The sequence below is a fragment of the Aegilops tauschii genome, chromosome 7, assembly GCF_002575655.3.
Source record: "Aegilops tauschii subsp. strangulata cultivar AL8/78 chromosome 7, Aet v6.0, whole genome shotgun sequence".
Lineage (NCBI taxonomy): Eukaryota > Viridiplantae > Streptophyta > Magnoliopsida > Poales > Poaceae > Aegilops > Aegilops tauschii.
This window is the reverse complement of record NC_053041.3, coordinates 614,375,024-614,396,397: the sequence shown is the minus strand read 5'-3', so window position 1 is coordinate 614,396,397 and position 21,374 is coordinate 614,375,024. Positions and strand designations below refer to the sequence as shown.

General features: G+C 45.4%; 1 protein-coding gene and 1 pseudogene across 3 annotated transcripts; one reads left to right on the top strand and one right to left on the bottom strand.

The window, feature by feature from the left end:
* LOC109744110 (citrate-binding protein-like) overlaps nucleotides 1-17,942 on the bottom strand; it is a 38,883-nt pseudogene extending 20,941 nt beyond the window's left edge.
* Nucleotides 12,764-16,438, top strand: LOC120968346 (uncharacterized). 3 transcript variants are annotated; one of them, XM_073505403.1, is made up of 5 exons: nucleotides 12,764-13,145; nucleotides 13,357-13,508; nucleotides 14,817-14,966; nucleotides 15,280-15,342; nucleotides 16,123-16,438. In XM_073505403.1, exons 1-3 carry the CDS (start codon nucleotides 13,051-13,053, stop codon nucleotides 14,918-14,920), a joined length of 351 nt encoding a protein of 116 aa, XP_073361504.1. In that variant the 5' UTR covers nucleotides 12,764-13,050; the 3' UTR covers nucleotides 14,921-14,966; nucleotides 15,280-15,342; nucleotides 16,123-16,438. The 3 variants fall into 3 exon arrangements, 2 of the variants coding, with proteins under 2 accessions (XP_073361504.1, XP_045087004.1); XM_045231069.2 differs by lacking the exon at nucleotides 13,357-13,508 and having other exon boundaries at nucleotides 12,787-13,145; XR_012189855.1 differs by lacking the exon at nucleotides 12,764-13,145 and adding an exon at nucleotides 13,146-13,233 and having other exon boundaries at nucleotides 13,357-15,342.
* Nucleotides 17,943-21,374: the final 3,432 nt, after the last annotated feature.

The following is a 21,374-nucleotide window of genomic DNA, read 5'->3' as shown; positions in this document are numbered from 1 at the left end:
GGTCTGGTCCGAATTGGACTAGGGAAGGGGGGCGCACCCTTCCTTCTTTCTCCTTCCCCCTTCCCTTCTCCTACCCCCACAAGGAAAGGAGGAGTCCAACTCCCGGTGGGAGTAGGACTCCCCCCTATGGCGCGCCTCTCCCCTTGGTCGGCTGCCTCCCCCTTGCTCCTTTATATACGGGGGCAGGGGGGCACCCCAGAGACACAACAATTGATCCTTGAGATCTCTTAGCCGTGTGCGGTGCCCCCCTCCACCATATTACACCTCGATAATACCGTTGCGGAGCTTAGGCGAAGCCCTGCGTCGGTGGAACATCATCATCGTCACCACGCCGTCGTGCTGACGAAACTCTCCCTCAACACTCGGCTGGATCGGAGTTCGAGGGACGTCATCGAGCTGAACGTGTGTAGAACTCGGAGGTGCCGTACGTTCGGTACTTGATCGGTCGGATCGTGAAGACGTACGACTACATCAACCGCGTTGTGATAACGTTTCCGCTGTCGGTCTACGAGGGTACGTGGACAACACTCTCCCCTCTCGTTGCTATGCATCACCATGATCTTGCATGTGCGTAGGAATTTTTTTGAAATTACTACGTTCCCCAACATGTGGTACTATCATTACTATTTTATATCTTTTGGCACGAACATGTGTATCACTGCGATCGAGATTCATTTTAGGTGCAAGACCATCGAAGGTATTATTCAAATAAACAGAGTAACCATTATTCTCCTTAAATGAATAACCGTATTGCGATAAACATAATCCAATCATGTTTATGCTCAACGCAAACACCAAATAACAATTATTTAGGTTTAACACCAATCTCGATGGTAGAGGGAGCATGCGATGCTTGATCACATCAACCTTGGAAACACTTCCAACACATATCGTCATCTCACCTTTAGCTAGTCTCCGTTTATTCCGCGGCTTTTATTTCGAGTTACTAACACTTATCAACTGAACCGGTATCTAATACCCTGGTGCTGCTAGGAGTACTAGTAAAGTACACATTCATATAATGTATATCCAATATACTTCTGTCGACCTTGCCTACCTTCTCATGTACCAAGTATCTAGGGTAGTTCTGCTTCAGTGACCGTTCCCCTCATTACAGAAGCACTTAGTCTCGGGTTTGGGTACAACCTTGGGATTCTTCACTAGAGCAGCAAATGATTTGCTGTTTCGTGAAGTATCCCTTTTGACCTTGCCCTTCTAGAAACTAGTGGTTTTACTAACCATCAACAATTGATGCTCCTTCTTGATTTCTACTTTCGCGGTGTCAAACATCATGAGTTGCTCAAGGATCATCATGTCTATCCCTGATATGTTATAGTTCATCACGAAGCTCTAATAGCTTGGTGGCAGTGACTATGGAGAACCATCACTATCTCATCTGGAAGATTAACTCCCACTCGATTCAAGCGATTGTAGTACTCAGACAATCTGAGCACATGCTCAACGATTGAGCTTTTCTCCCTTAGTTTGCAGGCTTAAGAAACTTGTCAGAGGTCTCATACCTCTTGACGTGGGCACTAGTCTGAAATCCCAATTTCAGTCTTCAGAACATCTCATATGTTCTGCGACATTTCAAAAACGTCTTTGGTGCCACAATTTTAAACCGTTAGCATCACACACTGAACTATCACGTAGTCATCAAACGTGTATGTCAGATGTTTCGTAACATCTACAGACGACGCTCGAGGTTCAGCACACCGAGCGGTGCATTAAGGACATAAGCCTTCTGTGCAGGAATGAGGACAACCCTCAGTTCACGGACCCATTCCGCATAATTGCTACTATCAACTTTCAACTAAATTTTCTCTAGGAACATATCTTAAACAGTAGAACTAAAGCGTAAGCTATGACATAATTTGCAAAGACCTTTTGACTATGTTCATGATAATTAAGTTCATCTAATTATTTAATGAACTCCCACTCAGATAGACATCCCTCTAGTCATCTAAGTGATACATGATCCGAGTCAAACTAGGCTGTGTACGATCATCACGTGAGACGGACTAGTCATCATCGGTGAACATCTCCATGTTGATCGCATCTACTATACGACTCATGTTCGAACTTTCGATCTCTTGTGTTCCGAGGCCATGTCTGTACATGCTAGGCTCGTCAAGTCAACCTAAGTGTTTCGCATGTGTTCTGAGGCCATGTCTGTACATGCTAGGCTCGTCAACACCCGTTGTATTCGAACGTTAGAATCTATCACACCCGATCATCACGTGGTGCTTCGAAACAACGAACCTTCGCAACGGTGCACAGTTAGGGGGAACATGCCGGTTGTCATACTCATCGACATGAAAGTCGTGATTCCTATTACAAGAACATGATCAATCTCATACATCACATATATCATTCATCACATCCTTTTGACCATATCACATCACATAGCATACCCTACAAAAACAAGTTAGACGTCCTCTAATTGTTGTTGCATGTTTTACGTGGCTGCTACGGGATTCTAGCAAGAACGTTTCTTACCTACGCAAAAGCCACAACGTGATATGCCAATTTCTATTTACCCTTCATAAGGACCCTTTTCATCGAATCCGATCCGACTAAAGTGGGAGAGACAGACACCCGCTAGCCACCTTATGCAACTAGTGCATGTCAGTCGGTGGAACCTGTCTCACGTAAGTGTACGTGTAAGGTCGGTCCGGGCCGCTTCATCCCACGATGCCCCCGAATCAAGATAAGACTAGTAAAGGCAAGTAAATTGACAAAATCTACGCCCACAACTACTTTGTGTTCTACTTGTGCATAGAAACTACGCATAGACCTAGCTCATGATGCCACTATTGGGGAACGTAGCAGAAATTCAAAATTTTCTACGCATCACCAAGATCAATCTATAGAGTAATCTAGCACCGAGGGGAAGGGGAGTGCATCTACATACCATTGTAGATCGCTAAGCGGAAGCGTTGCAAGAACGCGGATGAAGGAGTCGTACTCGTAGCGATTCAGATCGCGGTTGATTCCGATCTAAGCACCGAAGAACGGTGCCTCCGCGTTCAACACACGTGCAGCCCGGTGACGTCTCCCATGCCTTGATCCAGCAAGGAGAGAGGGAGAGGTTGGGGAAGACTCCGTCCAGCAGCAGCACGACGGCGTGGTGGTGGTGGAGGAGCGCGGTACTCCAGCAGGGCTTCGCCAAGCACTACGAGAGACGAGGAGGGAGGAAGGTAGGGCTGCGCCAAGAGGGAGAGCAAATCATGTGTTGGGCAGCCCCCATACCTCAAGTATATATAGGGGAAGAGGAGGGGCTGCGCCCCCACCTAGGGTTCCCTCCCCAGCGGTGGCGGCAGCCCCCTAATCCCATCTGGGTGGCGGCCAAGGGGGAGAGAGGGGGGCGCACCTAGGGTGGGCCTTAGCGCCCATCTGCTCCTAGGGTTTGCCCCCTCTCCTCTTGAGGGCACCTTGGGCCTTGGTGGGAGGCGCCCCAGCCCACCTAGGGGCTAGTCCCTTCCCATTATTGGCCCACGTAGGCCTCTGGGGCTGGTGGCCCCACCTGGTGGACCCCCGGGACCCTCTCGGTGGTCCCGGTACGTTACCGATAGCACCCAAAACTTTTCCGGTGGCCAAAACAGGACTTCCCATATATAAATCTTTACCTCCGGACCATTCCGGAACTCCTCGTGACGTCCAGGATCACATCCGGGACTCCGAACAACATTCGGTAACCACGTATATCTAGTCCCTATAACCCTAGCGTCATCGAACCTTAAGTGTGTAGACCCTACGGGTTCGGGAACCATGCAGACATGACCGAGACGTTCTCCGGTCAATAACCAACAGCGGGATCTGGATAGCCATGTTGGCTCCCACATGTTCCATGATGATCTCATCGGATGAACCACGATGTCGGGGATTCAATCAATCCCGTATACAATTCCCTTTGGCTACCGGTATAGTACTTCCCGAGATTCGATCGTCGGTATCCCGATACCTTGTTCAATCTCGTTACCGGCAAGTCTCTTTACTCGTTCCGTAACACATCATCCCGTGATCAACTCCTTGGTCACATTGTGCACATTATGATGATGTCCTACCGAGTGGGCCCAGAGATACCTCTCCGTTTACACGGACTGACAAATCCCAGTCTCGATTCGTGCCAACCCAACAGACACTTTCGGAGATACCTGTAGTGCACCTTTATAGCCACCCAGTTATGTTGTGACGTTTGGTACACCCAAAGCATTCCTACGGTATCCGGGAGTTGCACAATCTCATGGTCTAAGGAAATGATACTTGACATTAGAAAAGCTCTTAGCAAACGAACTACACGATCTTGTGCTAGGCTTAGGATTGGGTCTTGTCCATCACATCATTCTCCTAATGATGTGATCCCGTTATCAACGACATCCAATGTCCATGGTCAGGAAACCATAACCATCTATTGATCAACGAGCTAGTCAACTAGAGGCTTACTAGGGACATGGTGTTGTCTATGTATCCACACATGTATCTGAGTTTCCTATCAATACAATTTTAGCATGGATAATAAACGATTATCATGAACAAGGAAATATAATAATAACCAATTTATTATTGCCTCTAGGGCATATTTCTAATGGTGTGTTGGGTTGGCACGAATCGAGACTGGGATTTGTCACTCCGTATGACGGAGAGGTATCTCTGGGCCCACTCGGTAATGCATCATGATAATGAGCTCAATGTGACTAATGAGTTAGCCACGGGATCATGCGTTACAGAACGAGTAAAGAGACTTGCCGGTAACGAGATTGAACGAGGTATTGGGATACCGACGATCGAATCTCGGGCAAGTAACATACCTATAGACAAAGGGAATTGTATATGGGATTGATTGAATCCCCGACATCGTGGTTCATCCGATGAGATCATCGTGGAACATGTGGGAGCCAACATGGGTATCCAGATCCCGCTGTTGGTTATTGGCCGGAGAACGTCTCGGTCATGTCTGCATGGTTCCCGAACCCGTAGGGTCTACACACTTAAGGTTCGGTGACGCTAGAGTTGTTATGGGAAATATTATGTGGTTACCGAAGGTTGTTCGGAGTCTCGGGTGAGATCCCGGACATGACGAGGAGCTCCGGAATGGTCCGGAGGTGAAGATCGGTATATTGGACGAACGGTATTGGAGTCCGGAATTGTTCCGTGGGTACCAGGCTATGGCCAGCATGTCCGAAAGGGGTTTCGGAGGCCCCGGCAAGCGTTGGGGGGCCTTATGGGCCAAGGGGAAGGGGCAAACCAGCCCACTAAGGGGCTGTGCGCCCCTCCCAACCCCTCTCACGTAACCAGGAGAGGTGGGGGCGCCACCCCTAGGGCAGCCGCCCCTCCCGGCATGGGGGGCAAGTTTCCTAGGGGGTGGGGGCGCCCAAACCCATCTAGGGTTTCCCCTGGCCGCCGCCTCCTCCTCTAGATCCATCTAGAGGGGCCGGCCCCCTCTCCCCTTCCCCTATATATAGTGAGGGTGTGGGAGGGCAGCCATACCCTTCCCTTGGCGTAGCCCCTTCCTCCTGATACATCTCCTCCTCCGTAGTGCTTGGCGAAGCCCTGCCGGAGAACCACGAGCTCCATTGCCACCACGCCGTCGTGCTGCTGGAGTTCTCCCTCAACTTCTCCTCTCCCCTTGCTGGATCAAGAAGGAGGAGACGTCCTCGGGCTGTACGTGTGTTGAACGCGGAGGCGCCGTCCGTTCGGCGCTAGATCAGATCTTCCGCGATTTGAATCGCCGCGAGTACGACTCCATCAACCGCGTTCTTGTAACGCTTCCGCTTAGTGATCTTCGAGGGGATGAAGATGCACTCCCTCTCTCTCGTTGCTAGCATCTCCTAGATTGATCTTGGTGACACGTAGGAAAATTTTGAATTATTGCTACGTTCCCCAACACCAACATTTTCAGAGTTCATTTTGTAGTGATTTTCAATTTCACGGTCATTTAGGTCTCTAAACAAATCGGTAAATGACTGAAAAACAGCAAATGATGTCAGAACATGCTGGAAATTGGTCACGTCGCTTTGAATGCTGCATACGGAATGCAAAAATAGTCTAGAGTTCAAATAAGTTTAAGAAACATTGAAGTGCCCGTGTAACAGATGAGTTCTCGTCCGAAACCCTGATACTCCGAAAGAGATTGTCCAGTTTATACACGAAGTGCGTCTAGTTTTCGCCGTGACCCTCTCTACTCTTTTGCACATGCTATGCGGGTGAAATGATGATACCATGCCAAGTTCCAACATTTTCAGAGTTCATTTTGTAGTGATTTTCAATTTCACGGTCATTTAGCTCTCTAAACAAATCGGTAAATGACTGAAAAACAGCAAATGATGTCAGAACGTGCTGGAAATTGATGACGTTGCTTTGAATGCTGCATACTGAACACAAAAGTAGTCTGGAGTTCAAATAAGTTTCAAAAACGTTGAAGTGCCCTGTAACAGATGAGTTCTCGTCCGAAACCATGATACTCCGAAAGAGATTGTCCAGTTTGTACACGAAGTGCGTCCAGTTTTCGCCGTGACCCTCTCTACTCTTTTTCACATGCTATGCGGGTGAAATGATGATACCATGCCAAGTTCCAACATTTTCAGAGTTCATTTTGTAGTGATTTTCAATTTCACGGTCATTTAGCTCTCTAAACAAATCGGTAAATGACTGAAAAACAGCAAATGATGTCAGAACGTGCAGGAAATTGATGACGTCGCTTTGAATGCTGCATATTGAACAAAAAAATAGTCTGGAGTTCAAATAAGTTTAAAAAACATTGAAGTGCCTGAGTAACAGATGAGTTCTCGTCCGAAACCCTGATACTCCGAAAGAGATTGTCCAGTTTGTACACGAAGTGCGTCCAGTTTTGAAGTGAGTGGAGAGAGTGAGGGGCGGCCGACGGGGAGGACCGGCGCGGGGGATTGAGTGGGAGACCGAGTGAGTGGAGAGAGTGAGGGCGTAAACATTGTAAAAATATACATACAAATTACATTGATTATCAATGATCTTTTTGTGTACAATCTGAATTGTCAATATGAGTCCTCAACGGTTTAGAAACCGGTGAAGACTCATATTGCGACCACAAATTCTACACATAGAGTTCAATGACGACCAAGTGCTTGTGATAGTTTGAGAAGTAACATATTTAAGGTGGTAAAAATCTTGCTAGGGGAGCGAGGTGGGACTAAAAACAGCCTCTGCCACAACATCTTTACTACCGGTTCATGCCACGAACCGGTACTAAAGGGGCTGGCCGGGCCCCAGCCCCTTTAGTACCGGTTCGTGACATGAACCAGTACTAAAGGTTCGCACTGAACCGGTACTAAAGATCTCCCGCCTAGCCGTTTGAACCGGCACTAATGGACACATTAGTGCCGGCTCAAATGCAAACCGGGACTAATGTGTCTCACATTTGACCCTTTTTCTACTAGTCTAGATATGTGTGATGTTACTACCTATGTTACTCCCACTGTGGGTAGTCTAATAACTAGCTATGTTACCACATGCCTCTCTTTCTTCATTTATTGCTTGCCACATCATCTATTTAATCTATGTTACTACCTATGGTCTGCAGCGATGGACCATCTGACCTCGGATCGGCGGTGGCGGCATGGAGGGCCTGGTGGTTGGGTCAGCGCCATGCGTGGTTTGCCCTCCGGACAGATCTGATCTGCCCAGTGCGGCTTGCTTGATGTGCGGCGGCTCAGATCGGCGGCGACCCGTGCACACGATGCTTGATGGAGGTTCTTCGAGCGGATCCGGGTGAAAACCTCGTTCTCGGCTTGATGCCAAGACCGGCGTTGGCGGCACTCTTTTGTGTCATTACCTTCTTGAAGGCATCGCCGCGGAGAAGCTCCAGACCTCTATCTGCTACCTTCGGGGGAAACCCTAGATCAGTAGATCGGATGACGGCGGCGTGTTGGTGTCGTTTCCTCCTTGGGGGCGTCATTCTTGGAGGCGTACACGGGATCGAGGGACCAGTGGGCGGCGTTTTTGGTGGAGCGGTGCTTCATCCTACACATTGATGACGGCGGATCTCGGTGGCGTGGCGCAGTGGAGACTCGGCGCCCGATGCGCGGTGATGGACTCGCACAGGAGGAGGTAGTTGGCTGGCGTCATGGTGGCATTGATGGCAGAGTGGCCTGACAAGGTAGAAACCTCAATATCTGCTCTGAAGACGGACCTGTGGAGGGTGGCGGCGACGACACATGTGAGTGCGTCAGACCAGTTTATGCCCCAGACCCGGTATGTGGCTCGGCTGGGGCTTCTGGCTTTTGATGATAGGCTTAAGTGAGTGGTCTGGGTATTTGGCCCAGCTAGCACCCCTTCATCATATGGATAGGAGTAGTGGCATATGTAGCCAAAATGGAGGATTCAATCATATTGTTGTAATACTTTGTAAGGTCCTCGAGAATAATCAATAAAGTGGCCGCATGCATCTCCCAGATGCAGAGGCCGGGGGTCATCCTCCTTTTCTAAAAAAACTACCTATGTTACTCCCATTGTGGGTAGTCTAAAAGCAATCTGTCTATCCTCTCCCTTCGTGCGCTGCTTAAGACAAGAACCACATGGCTATCGCGATGGCGATGATAGAGGCCGGAGATGACGCATTCGAGTTCCTCTCTGATCCGGTTGACAGGTATGGCTTGCGGCTACAAAATTTTGTTCCCAGTAGTACCCGCTGTATGTAGACTCGGATCTTAATCCCGTGGAGGTTTATTTTTCTAGATTTCCCCTAACGGTTCTCGCTGCCGTAGAATCGTTGGTGGCCGGGGAAGCAAGCCAGCCTCTGCTATGTATGGCCGCTGAGTCGAGCATTGGAGATGCCGGCGATGCTCCAGAGACATTAGAAGTAGATTTGAACAGTGCTTGCAATGGAATCGCCCTGTCCACACCAAACATAGAGCATTCCATGGGCAAAGACGAAAAGCAATCTCTGAACATCCAGAAGAATCATTCTGGGTTTCGATTGATGCCATTGTACATGATTTGAATTGCCTGAACATCCAGAAGAATCGTTCTGGGTTTCGATTGAGGCTATCGTACATCATTTCGTCCTGGAGAAGCGAATTTCAAGTAGAGGAACAACGTCATGCTCAAATGTGAAAACCCAAGTTTGAAAGTGCTTGTGGGCGTCTTACCGCAAAGCATGGGTCTATTATCTTCATCCAGCCAGGAGCTCTGTTTGGGTACAACTTGTCCAGTTTCGCTTCCAGAACTCGAACAGCTCCTGACATGCCATTGCTTTTCAGTCCTTTCCCTGTCCCAAAGTTCCTTAAGATACTACGGCCTTTCATTTCCAGACGGTAGGGTTCTTTCAGCGATAACCATTTCCAGTTGACAAGATGTTCACAAGTCAGGCATAAATGTTAGATTCTTGAAACACTTTTTTGTTGATCAATTCTGACTGTTTTTTTGCAAGCTGGAACGCAGAGTGTTTTTAAGGCACATTCATGAGAATTAGGCATAGTTTGGAATTTTGACATACGTCCAGTTTTTCAACTTATGGACATAAGATTATTCTAATGAAATTGCTATACATAGAATCATGACAGGAGCGTGCTGCATGGTCAATTAGGAAAAATCTCCTATGATTTTCAAACAAAAAAATATTTTCAATCAAGTTTTACCTGCTGCCAAAGGGTGAATACCATGTGTTTCAGGACAAGGCGCTGTTGGTGACTTGAATCCCATAGCGGTTGATTTCCTATGACAATGTCAGGTTCAAAGGTTATGCCAGTAAAACACTCATAGGCAAACACGTTTTTGCTGAAAGCATGAATGCCCAGAACGCTGATTATGTACCATAGCAGTTTGTACTTCAGTTGAAGCGAGACCATGTAAGCAAAGCTTGTACTTCAGTTGAAACGAGAACATGTAAGCAAAGTTAGCAATTTGTCAACAAGAAAGAATTGATTGTATCACTACAATAAATATGTCAACTTGTGACCTTCTCTTAGTGACCCCAGCTGAATTGGTCGTAAATCAATGGCCATTTCGCTTGGAAGGGCTCAAACCCTGAAATTGCTTACACCAAATGGTCACAAAGCAGACAAGAGTGGCCAATGACCTTATTTCTACCTGATTACGACCAATATAAATGGTCATGAGGTTGTGAACGTGGATGCATTGGTACTTATTGCTATGACTAGGCGCCACCTCATCAGTTTTGCCTATGTGTCATGTCCATGTGTCAATTTTTGCCCTAGGTTGTGAAGCAACCTATATTTCTATCATTCCCAAAATTCCCAAAAAATTGGGCATTCTTTACTATCCAAACCATTGCCTCATGAAAATATTCAACTCCATTTGCCTGGTAAATCTTCCTCGGCAAATTTCTAAAGTTTTTGTTCAACTCGAACTGTTGTGAAGGAAGTACTAGCTAGGCATATCCTAATGAACTGAATTTTTGCCACATCTTCTATATTCCCAAATTATTGCTCTCCACAAAATTTGAGCCCCATCTAACAATACATGTGAGTGTGGCTTCAACATTCATATTTCTGTCCAGTGTGGTACGTTGCAAAGCAAGTGACACCTAGGCTCCTCCATTTGAGCTGCAAATTTTCCAAGATAGTGTCCTTAGTAGATGATCATCCTCGGCCAAAACTCAGGCCCATTGGCCATGCACATTTCCCATACCACTAATCAAACACTTGGGTGCTAATTCATGTTTGAGCTTAGTTCAGTCTCCTCGTGAGATTCTTATATTGCCTTCTTCTTCCTGACACCTATCAGGGGAGTGCCCAACCTACTTGACATGCCTAGGCTACCCAGAACGCATGGCAACGCCACGGTCACGCGGTGACCACGCGGCGGGCATGCGAGTCTACGCGCTTTCGAGTTGGGGCCCTGGGCCACCATCCAAACACCGACGTATCACCACCAAACCATGTATTTCTGATTAAATAGATACTTATGTAACTATATATGATTTTTGGAAAAAATAAAGAGCAAACTATAAGGCAGCTGCAGTTCAAATTTGACCCGCTTCCTACTGAATCGGCGGAAATTTGTCTTTTTCACGAGAGGTGGATCAAAACTTTTGAAACCCAACCATTATGTCAATTGTGCATTAAATATGTCCTAGTATTTTATAAAATTGATTTGGTTCAAATTTGCAACAAATATATGGTAGGTCATTCGCAAAAAAAAAAACTCATTTTGGGCACTCGAAAAATGGAAAATTGATTTTTCATACAAAGAAAATGAAAACTCCCTTAGGCAACATTGTTTTCCATTCCAATATGCACCCTTGTGCACAATATGAGATCATTTGAACAAACTAGGCAATGAATGTGGCCATAAGATTGATCATTTGACTTGAAAGCCATGAATCTTCACACATGATAGCTCGTTTCTAAGAACACTTTTTTAAAAGAATTGTCATATTACAAGTTTATTATTTTTCCTGGTAACTTGGTCACATATGATGACACAATGCGAAGGTTTTCCAATTTGATTTTTTGTGAATTTTTTATGCCCGTCTCAAAATGCGGTCAAAACGGCGGGAATGACCGTTCCTAGCTAGTGGTTGAATCTTGGAATTTTTTTGGTGTTTCTCTGATTAAATAGATACTTTTGTACCTAGAAATGATTTTTGGAAAAAATAAATAGCAAACTATGAGGCAGCCGCAGTTCAAATTTGACCCGCTTCCAACTGTAACGGCGGAAATTTGTCTTTTTCACCAGAGGTGGATCAAAACTTTTTACACCCAACCATTATGTCAATTGTGCATTAAATATGTCCTAGTAATTTAGAAAAATGATTTGGTCCAATTTTGCAACAATTATTTGGTAGGTTCTTCACAAAAAACCTCATTTCGGGCACTCGAAAAATGGAAAATGACTTTTTCGTCCAAAGAAAATGAAAATTTCCTTAGGCAACATTGTTTGCCATTCCAATATGCACCCTTATGCACAATATGATATCATTTGAACAAACTAGGCAATGAATGTGGCCATAAGATTGATCATTTGACTTGAAAGTCATTGATCTCCACAGATGATAGCTCGTCTCTGAGAACACTTTTTCAAAAGAATTGCCGTATTACAAGTTTATTAATTTTCCTGGTAATTTGGTCACATATGATGACACAATGCGAAGGTTTTCCAATTTTTTATTTTTTTTTGAATTTTTTATGCCCGTTTCAAAATGCGGTCAAAACGGCGGGAATGACTGTTCCTAGCTAGTGGTTGAACCTTGGAATTTTTTGGTGTTTCTCTGATTAAATAGATACTTTTGTACCTAGAAATGATTTTTGTAAAAAATAAATAGCAAACTATGAGGCAACCGCAGTTCAAATTTGACCCGCTTCGTGCTGAATCGACGAAAATTTGTCTTTTTCACCAGAGGTGGATCAAAACTTTTTACACCCAATAATTTGGTCAATTGTGCATTAAATATGGCCTAGTATTTTATAAAAATGATTTGGTCCAATTTTGCAATAATTATTTGGTAGGTTATTCACAAAAAAACCTCATTTGGGGCACTCGAAAAATGGAAAATGACTCTTTTGTGCAATGAAAGTGATAACTCCCCAAATCAACATTGTTTGTTATCCCAAGATACACATATGTGCTCACTATTTGTTCATTTTAGCAAGCTATAAGTGGTTAATATGTTGAAGGTTTACCCTGAATTAGAGGGTGAAAATCATAAGAGAAACAAAAAAAACTACCTAAGCTTAATTCTGATTGGTGGAGTCACTAGTGGCTTGGATCGATGACCTGGCAAACATCAGTCCATCCATCCGCCATCGATCCATCCCATCCGACGGAAGCAAATCCCCACCCAAACCTTCTCTCTCGCGCGAACCCCACCCTGCCCTCCTCTCTCTCGCGCAAACCCTAGCGCTGCACTCCTCCCTTGCCGCCGCCACCTCCGGCACCAGATCCTGGCTGCCGCTTCTCCCTCTGACCTCACCGCTGGCGCTCCCCCCTCTCCCCCTCCCTCACCTCCCCTCACCTCACCGGAAGAGAAGAGGGAGATCGTGCGCGCGAGCAGGTCAGGCGGTGGCGGCGGCTCCCAGATCCGCAAGGGCTTGGACCTGGAGCTCCGTCCCCATGGCAGCGGCTAGCGTTCCTCCCGCCACGCCGCCGGCCAGCAGCAGCAGTAGATGCCGCCCGCCGCCATGGCGCCGCCGCAGGCCCCTCCGCAGGTACGTAGCCTTCCGGATCTGGCCAGCGCGGCCGCAATCCTCCTCCTCGTTGGTCGCTGACGTTTGCCGGCACTGGTTTTCTGAGCAGGTCGGCCAAGCCCCGCCTCCCTCCCCTCCTCGCTTAATTCTACCCCCGCCTCGCGGTTTCGCGCAGGGAGGCTCTTCTGCTTCGATTCGCGCGCTGAATTTATTTGCTCTTTTGGGTTTCCAGGTCAGATCTGTCGAGTTCTCCCGGTGCTCCCACCCCGGCCCGCCACCACCACCGGTTGCCGGTCGCCGGAGAGGACGCCACCACCACCACCACCATGGCACCCCCGCGCTATCTAGAGTCGTCAAGCACCAGAGCGACGCCGTTTGTGAAATGTCAATACTTGCGTAATCTGACTAGAACTAGATTTTGGTGGTTCTCTTTTGGTAGAACTTTTTAGATGTATTCTTTCTTTCGTAGCAAGTTGGTGGTATGTCAGTACTCGGTAGTATGTCTCTTGATATAGTTGGCTCTTGCAGATTGTGCTGCTAGTCCAGATACTGGAATCTTAGGTGCTACGTTGACATGCTGGTTCATGGGTGACAGCTATTTTTAGGATTTGGGAATCATTAGTGGGATCAGACGGCCCATTGTTGTTGCCAAAAATAGTGTGATGTGGTTTCGCTTGTGTGCCATATTCTCGCACCAAGTCTTGGTATATATATGCTGATCCCATGTTGAACCTGAGCTCAATTATTTTGGGAAATACTGAGACATCAGATGGCCTATCATCATCTATACGTAGCTGTTAGTTGACTTATAGTTATGTATGAGCAGCTCATCTGGGGGCAGTACTATTGGTTATTATTTATAAGAAGTCATACTGTTTGTTATCTAGAGTATAGATATGCCCCAAGCCAAACGTGTGCGCTTGGACTGTCAGACTATTTTAGGCTCAACTGAAACTGAATCTCGGTAGGAATCATTATGTACCCATGGTGTATTGTTTATGATTTGGATGGCTTGGAGTGGGCCATTTTCTGTCAGAATCTTGTGCCGATAGCTTTGCTTTAACTAGTAAGTTCAGTTTGGGGAAAGCCAGGATGTGTTTGAAAAAACCATTTAGTATGCTTGATCGTGAGTCAATGACTTACATTTTTTTGGGGCTGTGGTTACAAAATATGTAATCAAGGCAGTGCACAGTTGCAATGCTTAACCTTGCAGCACTAGGGGCACAAGTGGCATCATCATATGGCTGGTAAAAACAACTAAATCTCATAATGTGAAACGTTTTTCACTTTTATCATATTGGTGGATGAGATGAATCTAATGAGTAACTTATCTATGAACATAATGTCAGACGATGTTCATCTGTAGTCTGCACCATGTACTGATGTGATTCTGATATAATAATTGTAAACATAGATGGAGGTTAGCAAGCTCCATTGAAGCTTCGAGAGGACATCGCGTGTTTAATGCTTTCAAACTGCCTACTTGAGTGCCTTTTCTTTTTTTTTTCCGCAAAAAAGGCCATTTGGTGTGCATGTGATCAGTATCATTTGCATAGTATTTCAAAGGCCATTTTTATTTAATTTCATCTCAATTATGTTATTGATTACTGGTCCTTCATGCACTTAAGCAATATATTTTCATAATTATTGTTGCTCCACAACCATTATACAGCATGTCTCTTTTTCATGCAGATTTGGACTGCGGCCCCATCCCCTCGCTCACTGCTTCGATCTCTTCGTATGCAGCCGTCGGCGCCGCGCATTGGACTGCGCCGGCACCGGGGACCATTGGATGAATTTTTCTTTTTGTCTACAACGCTGACGGAACCATTGCTTAATTTTGTGCGTGTGTATAGATTTTTTTATTTTGTTGGCTGTTGCAACCCAGCAGCGGTGCTTCCATTTTACCGTATGTACTAGTGTGCTAAAACTTGCAAAAGACACAAATCTTGAGCTTTCTTTATCGGCTTGCTGCTGCTGCTCCTTGTGTACTATGATTGATGTTGCTGTAGTTAGTGTTGTAGAGGAAGAAAGCGGATGTATTTAGATTACTTGCTTCTGCTGCTTATATATAGACATGTATGTATGTTTACTTCATTTCTTCCTTGTCTCTCCTATCTCCTCCTAATGAATTTGTTTGTTCGATTTGGATTAGCAAGCTTGTCCCTGGACCAGATGTTCAAGTACAGTCTCATCCATCGCATCAACCTGGAGTCAGGTATGTACTCGTCTTGTTGAACAAATGGGACAGATGCTTCATCGCCTAATGCTTGATGCTTGATGCATGTATCATGTTTGTTCATTGGTAAACATGTAAATCATGGCTGGCCTGATGCTTCATGGCCTCATGTTTGCTTCAGTGGTAGCACATTCAGATGTATTAATTAATTTTATACATGTTCGTGAATTTGGACGACGATAACAAACTGTAATCATGAATACTTGTCTAAAAACTTGAAAACCCATCTTGTTTAATTTGGTGATGTTCCTCCATGCTAAGAGCCAATCTGCTGCACTATTATTTAGTTTTCATCACCGGTTTTGATTTCGCTGAAATTATTTTCTTTTGTATGCTTATAGTATATTAATTCTCATTCTAGCTCTAAATGTTGTTTGCGGCATCACCATCAAGTACGCCATCAAAGTAATTCACCACTCCACCATCAACTATGCTTTGCTCTACTTGCTCTCCTTAGTTTTGCGCTTTGCTGTAAAGCACAAAGAAAATTGAAGCTATGTAGATGATTTGATCTGAAGAGGGTCAAAGAGAAAATGCCCACGTGTTTACTGCCTTATTATGTTCTGCTTGAGTTGACACTATTTATGTCCAAACCTGGGTTTATACTCTTTGCTTGTCGTCATCACTCATCGGTTGGGCTGTTTACTTAATGTATTTGTTTTCAGATTTGCTCCATCATATTTCCTTATGTACATATATATGTTGGTTGTAATCTGCTTGAACGATCCAAGTACTTGATATTCCATTCTTTTCTTGTAGGTGAATGGAGCTTGTGTCGTTGGTAGAACTCCGTTGATGACTTCTTCCTATGTTGAAGAGCATGTTCCGTGGTATCCAAGAGTAGCTAGCTTTACACTGGCAGAGCGTTTTATTTGTCGATCGCAATATTTGTGATTGTGTGGAATATTGTATGGTTATCTAGGTGAAGTTTGAAGTTCCTGGGCATGCAATATTTGACGGTTAAACTAGTTGTTGTGATGTGAACGAGTGTATGGAGTTCCATATGTTCTGTTCCGTACAGAATGTATTGTAATAAACCTATTTTGGTTGTTATTTGAAGATTTTCATACGCTTCTCTCTTCTTTCTGTTTGATATATACTGCTTATTAATAAGCTATGAAAAAGCGATGTGGAACCACTGCCATGAAAAATCTGACAATTGGGACCCATTACTGGAGCTGAAAAAAAACTGGAAATTAAAAAGAAATGGACCGCAAATGCCCTAGAAAATAAAAAGGCCAAATTGTTGGGCCAGGCCCATGTAGCTAGAGAAAATTAACAGAAAAATATACAATAAAAAGGCTGTATTAGTGGGCTTGGCCCATGTAAAACGTCGAATTGGACCGGGCTGATTCTTATCCACGTCAGCTTGGCACGCTGGATCCCTACGTGGCATGGGGAGGTTGCTAGTGACCAAAAATTTGGTCAAAGAACCAACGACCTTTTACAGAAGGTTGTTAATTTCAGTTTACGACTGCCAGCTTTTGACCTTCTGTTTTTGGTCAAAAAAGGTCGCAAATGAAAAACTATGACCTTTCAGCGGCCAATAGTGAGGGTCACAAGTTGACATATTTCTTGTAGTGTATACAAAAGAAATGTCACCTTTTTTTTAGTAACTCAAAAGAAAGGTCACTTGAAGCTTGGTGATCAGGGCATGTACAGCAGTTCTATCTTAGGATTGCCACGTAGGATAAATGATGAGGTGGAGAAGAAAGAAATCATAAGAAAAAATTTGTCTTCTCTTATTTAAAAGAAGACAAGAGATGATCTCTTAGCACAATATGTCTCACCATATTTTTAGGAATAACTAGTTATTGAAGATAAGGCTAAGAGATGATCCATTGTAGACATATTTTTTTATCATCTTTAAATTAAATGCAAGACTTAAAATAAGACTATCTTATCAATTATTGTACATGCCCTCAAGCATAGCACAAATGTTACGCTGCGACCGACGTGGTACGTATCCAATTATTGTTAAACGCGCGGCCGGTCCAGCCCACTACCAAACGCACCGCACGTTACGTGCCATCCCGTACTTGACGCGGAGCAAACGGGGCGTAGAAAACTCCGTCATAACCGCTTCGCCGTCTAACACCAACAATCGCTCCCACGGCGTCTCAGGCCGTCACGTGCACACAATAAAAATCCCCTCAACCACCCCAACTAATACCTCGCACAGTCGCACGTCCCGCATCCCGAGCTGAACGAACGCATGGCGATACCGTGAGCATGCGAGGACGAGCGCTCCTGCGAATTTTCTAAGCAATCATAGTGAGAGATTGATGCGACTTACTCCTACGTTGAGGAGGATCTCGGAGCGCGGCTTGGTGGGCTCCCGGCGCGGAAGGGCTTGTCGTCGCAGTAGACCCAGAACCGCAGCAGGCCGTCGGCGCGGAGCTCGTAGGCTGCTCCTGCGACAGGTCGTACGGCTTCTGGAGCTTGAACTCCTCGGTGACCTCGACGGCAGTGAAGCCGGCCGTCGGGTCAGCGCCGGCGGCCGGGCTGCACGCGTGCCACAGCGTCGAGAGCACGACCAAGACACTGATCCATGGCGATGGCGGCAAGCGCTTGGCCATGATCAAGGGAGTTACCGCTTCCGATGGCAACACGTTCTATATATTTAAAATTTTCTGCTAGTAAGCATTTTCTTTGGGTGAATGCACTTAAAATTGGCACGGGCATCACACACTTAAACATCTTCCATGAAAAAGAATCCGATCTATTTAAAATTTTCTAGTATTTCGTATGATTTTACTGTTCACTGAGATCAGATGAGCTCGAGTGCAGAATTAAATAGTTGCATGAAATAAGCTTTTTATGCAATCTAATTTTCTGCTAGTAAGCATTTTTTTGGGTTACTAGTAAGCTGATCCATCCACACCAAAACATAATGATCTACTAAACAGATTCTGAAAAGTAAAGGAAATACAATTATGAGAGGATGGTGTCTTCGGTGGATCTTCTTGGATCAAGTCTACGTTTGTTTCTCTGTAGGTTAGATCCTTTCGATCTATACTTCTTTTCATCGGCGACGGTTATTCTGCTAGTGTGCAGGTCATTTGGAGCCTAGCACAATGACATCCCAACTGCCTACTATAACAAGGTTTAACCGGCTCCATTGAGGGACGGACAATGACAGCAGTGCGCCTTCGGCTCATTTCGATGCTTGTAGTCATCACCAGGTGATCTACAGACATGGATGTAATTATCTTTATACTACCAAGACGTTTGATGAGTATATCATAAGGTTTTTCCGTCAAAGAAGTAACTAATTTAAGTCGCCATGCGAGCACTCAAAGAGATTGTGTCCTAGATAAGCCGCCAGGCCTATAAAGCCAGATCGAGAAGTTCAATATTCCTAAGGCTGGTCATAGTGGGGAGTAATTTAGACTAGTGTCATGCATATGACACTAGTCTATGTTACTACCTTCATAGTGCAAAGTGTCATAGAAGTAGTATCATATATGGTTGCATTTATTAGCTTATAGACTCAACATTTCTTGGGAAGCGCTATATGATGGTAACATAATATGTTACTCCAAACACCTCTCTCCTTATTAACTAGGTGCCACATAAGTAAACTTATTTTGGGATGTGTTATGTTATTATCTAAGTTACTCCCACTATGACTAGCCTAAAGCCCAAAATCCCCGGGTGCTTTGGTGTGGTCATAACCTCCCACAATATTCAGCTAGTCTTTCTCTATCCTCTTCGGTGTCCTCACAATTTTTTCTTGATAGCATTAATGTGATGGCACAAATCGCGAGGTGCCTTTGAAACACGAACCAGACTGCCTATGCAACCGACTTAATAAGGACCTCCTTGACCCCAATAGTCAATAGATAAGATTTTTCCATCCATCCACAAATTTTATTTCAGACAAGATCCTTCAAATATTTGAAAACTTTATTCTTCGAGTTAACGAGATCTGTGGGCACTCCCAAATATTTCTTAGAACGTGACTCATTTTCAATATTCAAAATAAGTGTAATGTCATCTCTTACTACACGTGGGCATCCCTTACTAAGAACACCGAAAATTTCTTAAGGTTTATCCTCTGCTCCGAAGCTTGACAATACGTTTGAAGAGTCTGAGAGCCTGAGATACTCTCTGACCCCCCCCCCCCCCCCCCACACACACACACACAAAAGGCCATGGGAAACAACAGGCTATTATCTGCGAATAGTGGGTGGTTCATCGGCATTGATGACAAGGCCACTTGTAATAATCCACTTAAGTGCAATGACTTGATTTGTTTTTTAAAATACATGAAAGGCTCTCTACTGCCAACAAAAACATGTATCGAAAGATAAAGTCTCCCTGCCCACGCCATGCATTGCAACCCATATGGCTAGTAAACAACAATTTATCGGTGGTGCGACGGGCATGGTGAAAGCATCGACCTAACCAGAGGGCGTTGTAGCTCGAGAATTGAGATCCCCGCGCACATGCCCATCTGCATGACGCGTGGCATATCCGGCGGCCCGGACTCCTCGTCCCGTTGATGCCTGACGCGCACGTCGCATGGCAATGGCTTCGACCACAACCTCGTGTCCCCTCTCCTCCCGCTACTACTTCATCTCCCGGTCACGGCCGCTAGTTAAACATGCTATAGAGGCCATGTCATTTTGGGACATTCATCAAATCATGTTATTGTGCTTCTGAAGAACATTCTCTGCAAGCTCAATCTCACGTAGAGAACATTTTCCCTCTACACCTAGCAAAGCTTACACTTGTTCACTTATTATGACGGTTCACCAGGGCCTCTTTCATCCTCCCTTTTCTGCTCACTCGTAGGGGTCCAGACCCCCACAAAGAGGGAGGGAGTCGACTGAACATCTCAGCCATTGGGTCGCAGATTCATACGATCCCGGAACTGTTCCACCTGGAAAACCTGATGCGGGGTCTGGCTAATAAGAAGCAACAATAGAGAATCTCGCCTAGCTCGAGGCTGCGCCTCAGTGCCCTCTGTAAGTACTTTATAGTAAAAAGAACTACCTTTCAAAGCACGTACCATTATGGCTAGCTAAAACGAAAGGAGATAAGATAGATGTTCACTTTCATCGACCAATGTACCTTAAATTCCTACACGTAAATTCAAGAACTAGAGAGAGTAAATGAGACGTTCAAAGGGTGAAGCTAACGCTCACCTGGTCACTAGGGAGTCATCGAAGTCTGAGTCCACCGAGCCGGGCTTTGGAGATGAGGCCTTTTGGCGAAGCCAGTCAATTTTGGGCCACCAGACGCTGCAACTGAGGAAAAGGCCCTATGGAGTGAAGGGAAGCATGTACATTGTCACACTCCCCGCCCTCCAAAGGTGCCTAGAGGACGGGCCAGACGCAACGGAGCGACGCCCCAGGAGCGGATTCCCCACGAGCAGGGGGACAGGAGATTGGCCATCTCGCCGAATATTCACGAAAACATCTATTGGAACACCAGCTGTCGCCGGAGCCGTAAAATCTAGAGTGGGAGAGTTTGCCCTAGCCGTCTAGGAATTTTTTTTTTTGAACTGGAACCCTAGCCGTCTAGGATTAGGGAAGGAAACAAGAGGAAGTAGCAACGGCATATGAAGATCGAAATAACTTTGGTGGAATATCAGACTCTAATTCAATGTTTGGGGAAGTGGCAACAATAGTGGATCTGACTATATGGTTCCAGAAAAACGATCATCCATGTAACAATCGCCAAACCTGGCTGATCCAGAAAAAGGGATCACCCTTGGCACCAGGATAATCGATCCCCGTGTCACCACCACCACCATCTATCTTTGGGTCAGTCCTGTTGACTGAAATGGCACCACAACGCCGGCAGCATTCTCAACTGCCCGTGGATCTGAAAAGCGCCACCAAGCTAGCCAATCGGCGGCCAGCAAGGAGATACAGAAGCAGAATTTGTATCAACTAGCGACACATCTGCTGCATCTAAACTAAACCAATTTCTGGTAGGTTCTCATAAAGTCGGGGCCAATAGCTTTGCAATTTCAGGATGTGTAATTGTACAAGGCTTAG

Coding starts and splice junctions, on each gene's coding strand:
- LOC120968346 (XM_045231069.2), top strand. CDS start 13,104: ATGCCGCCCGCCGCCATGGCGCCGCCGCAGGCCCCTCCGCAG. Junction 13,146..14,816: donor CGCCGCAGGCCCCTCCGCAG/GTACGTAGCCTT, acceptor TTTTTCATGCAG/ATTTGGACTGCGGCCCCATC. Junction 15,343..16,122: donor TCGCATCAACCTGGAGTCAG/GTATGTACTCGT, acceptor CTTTTCTTGTAG/GTGAATGGAGCTTGTGTCGT.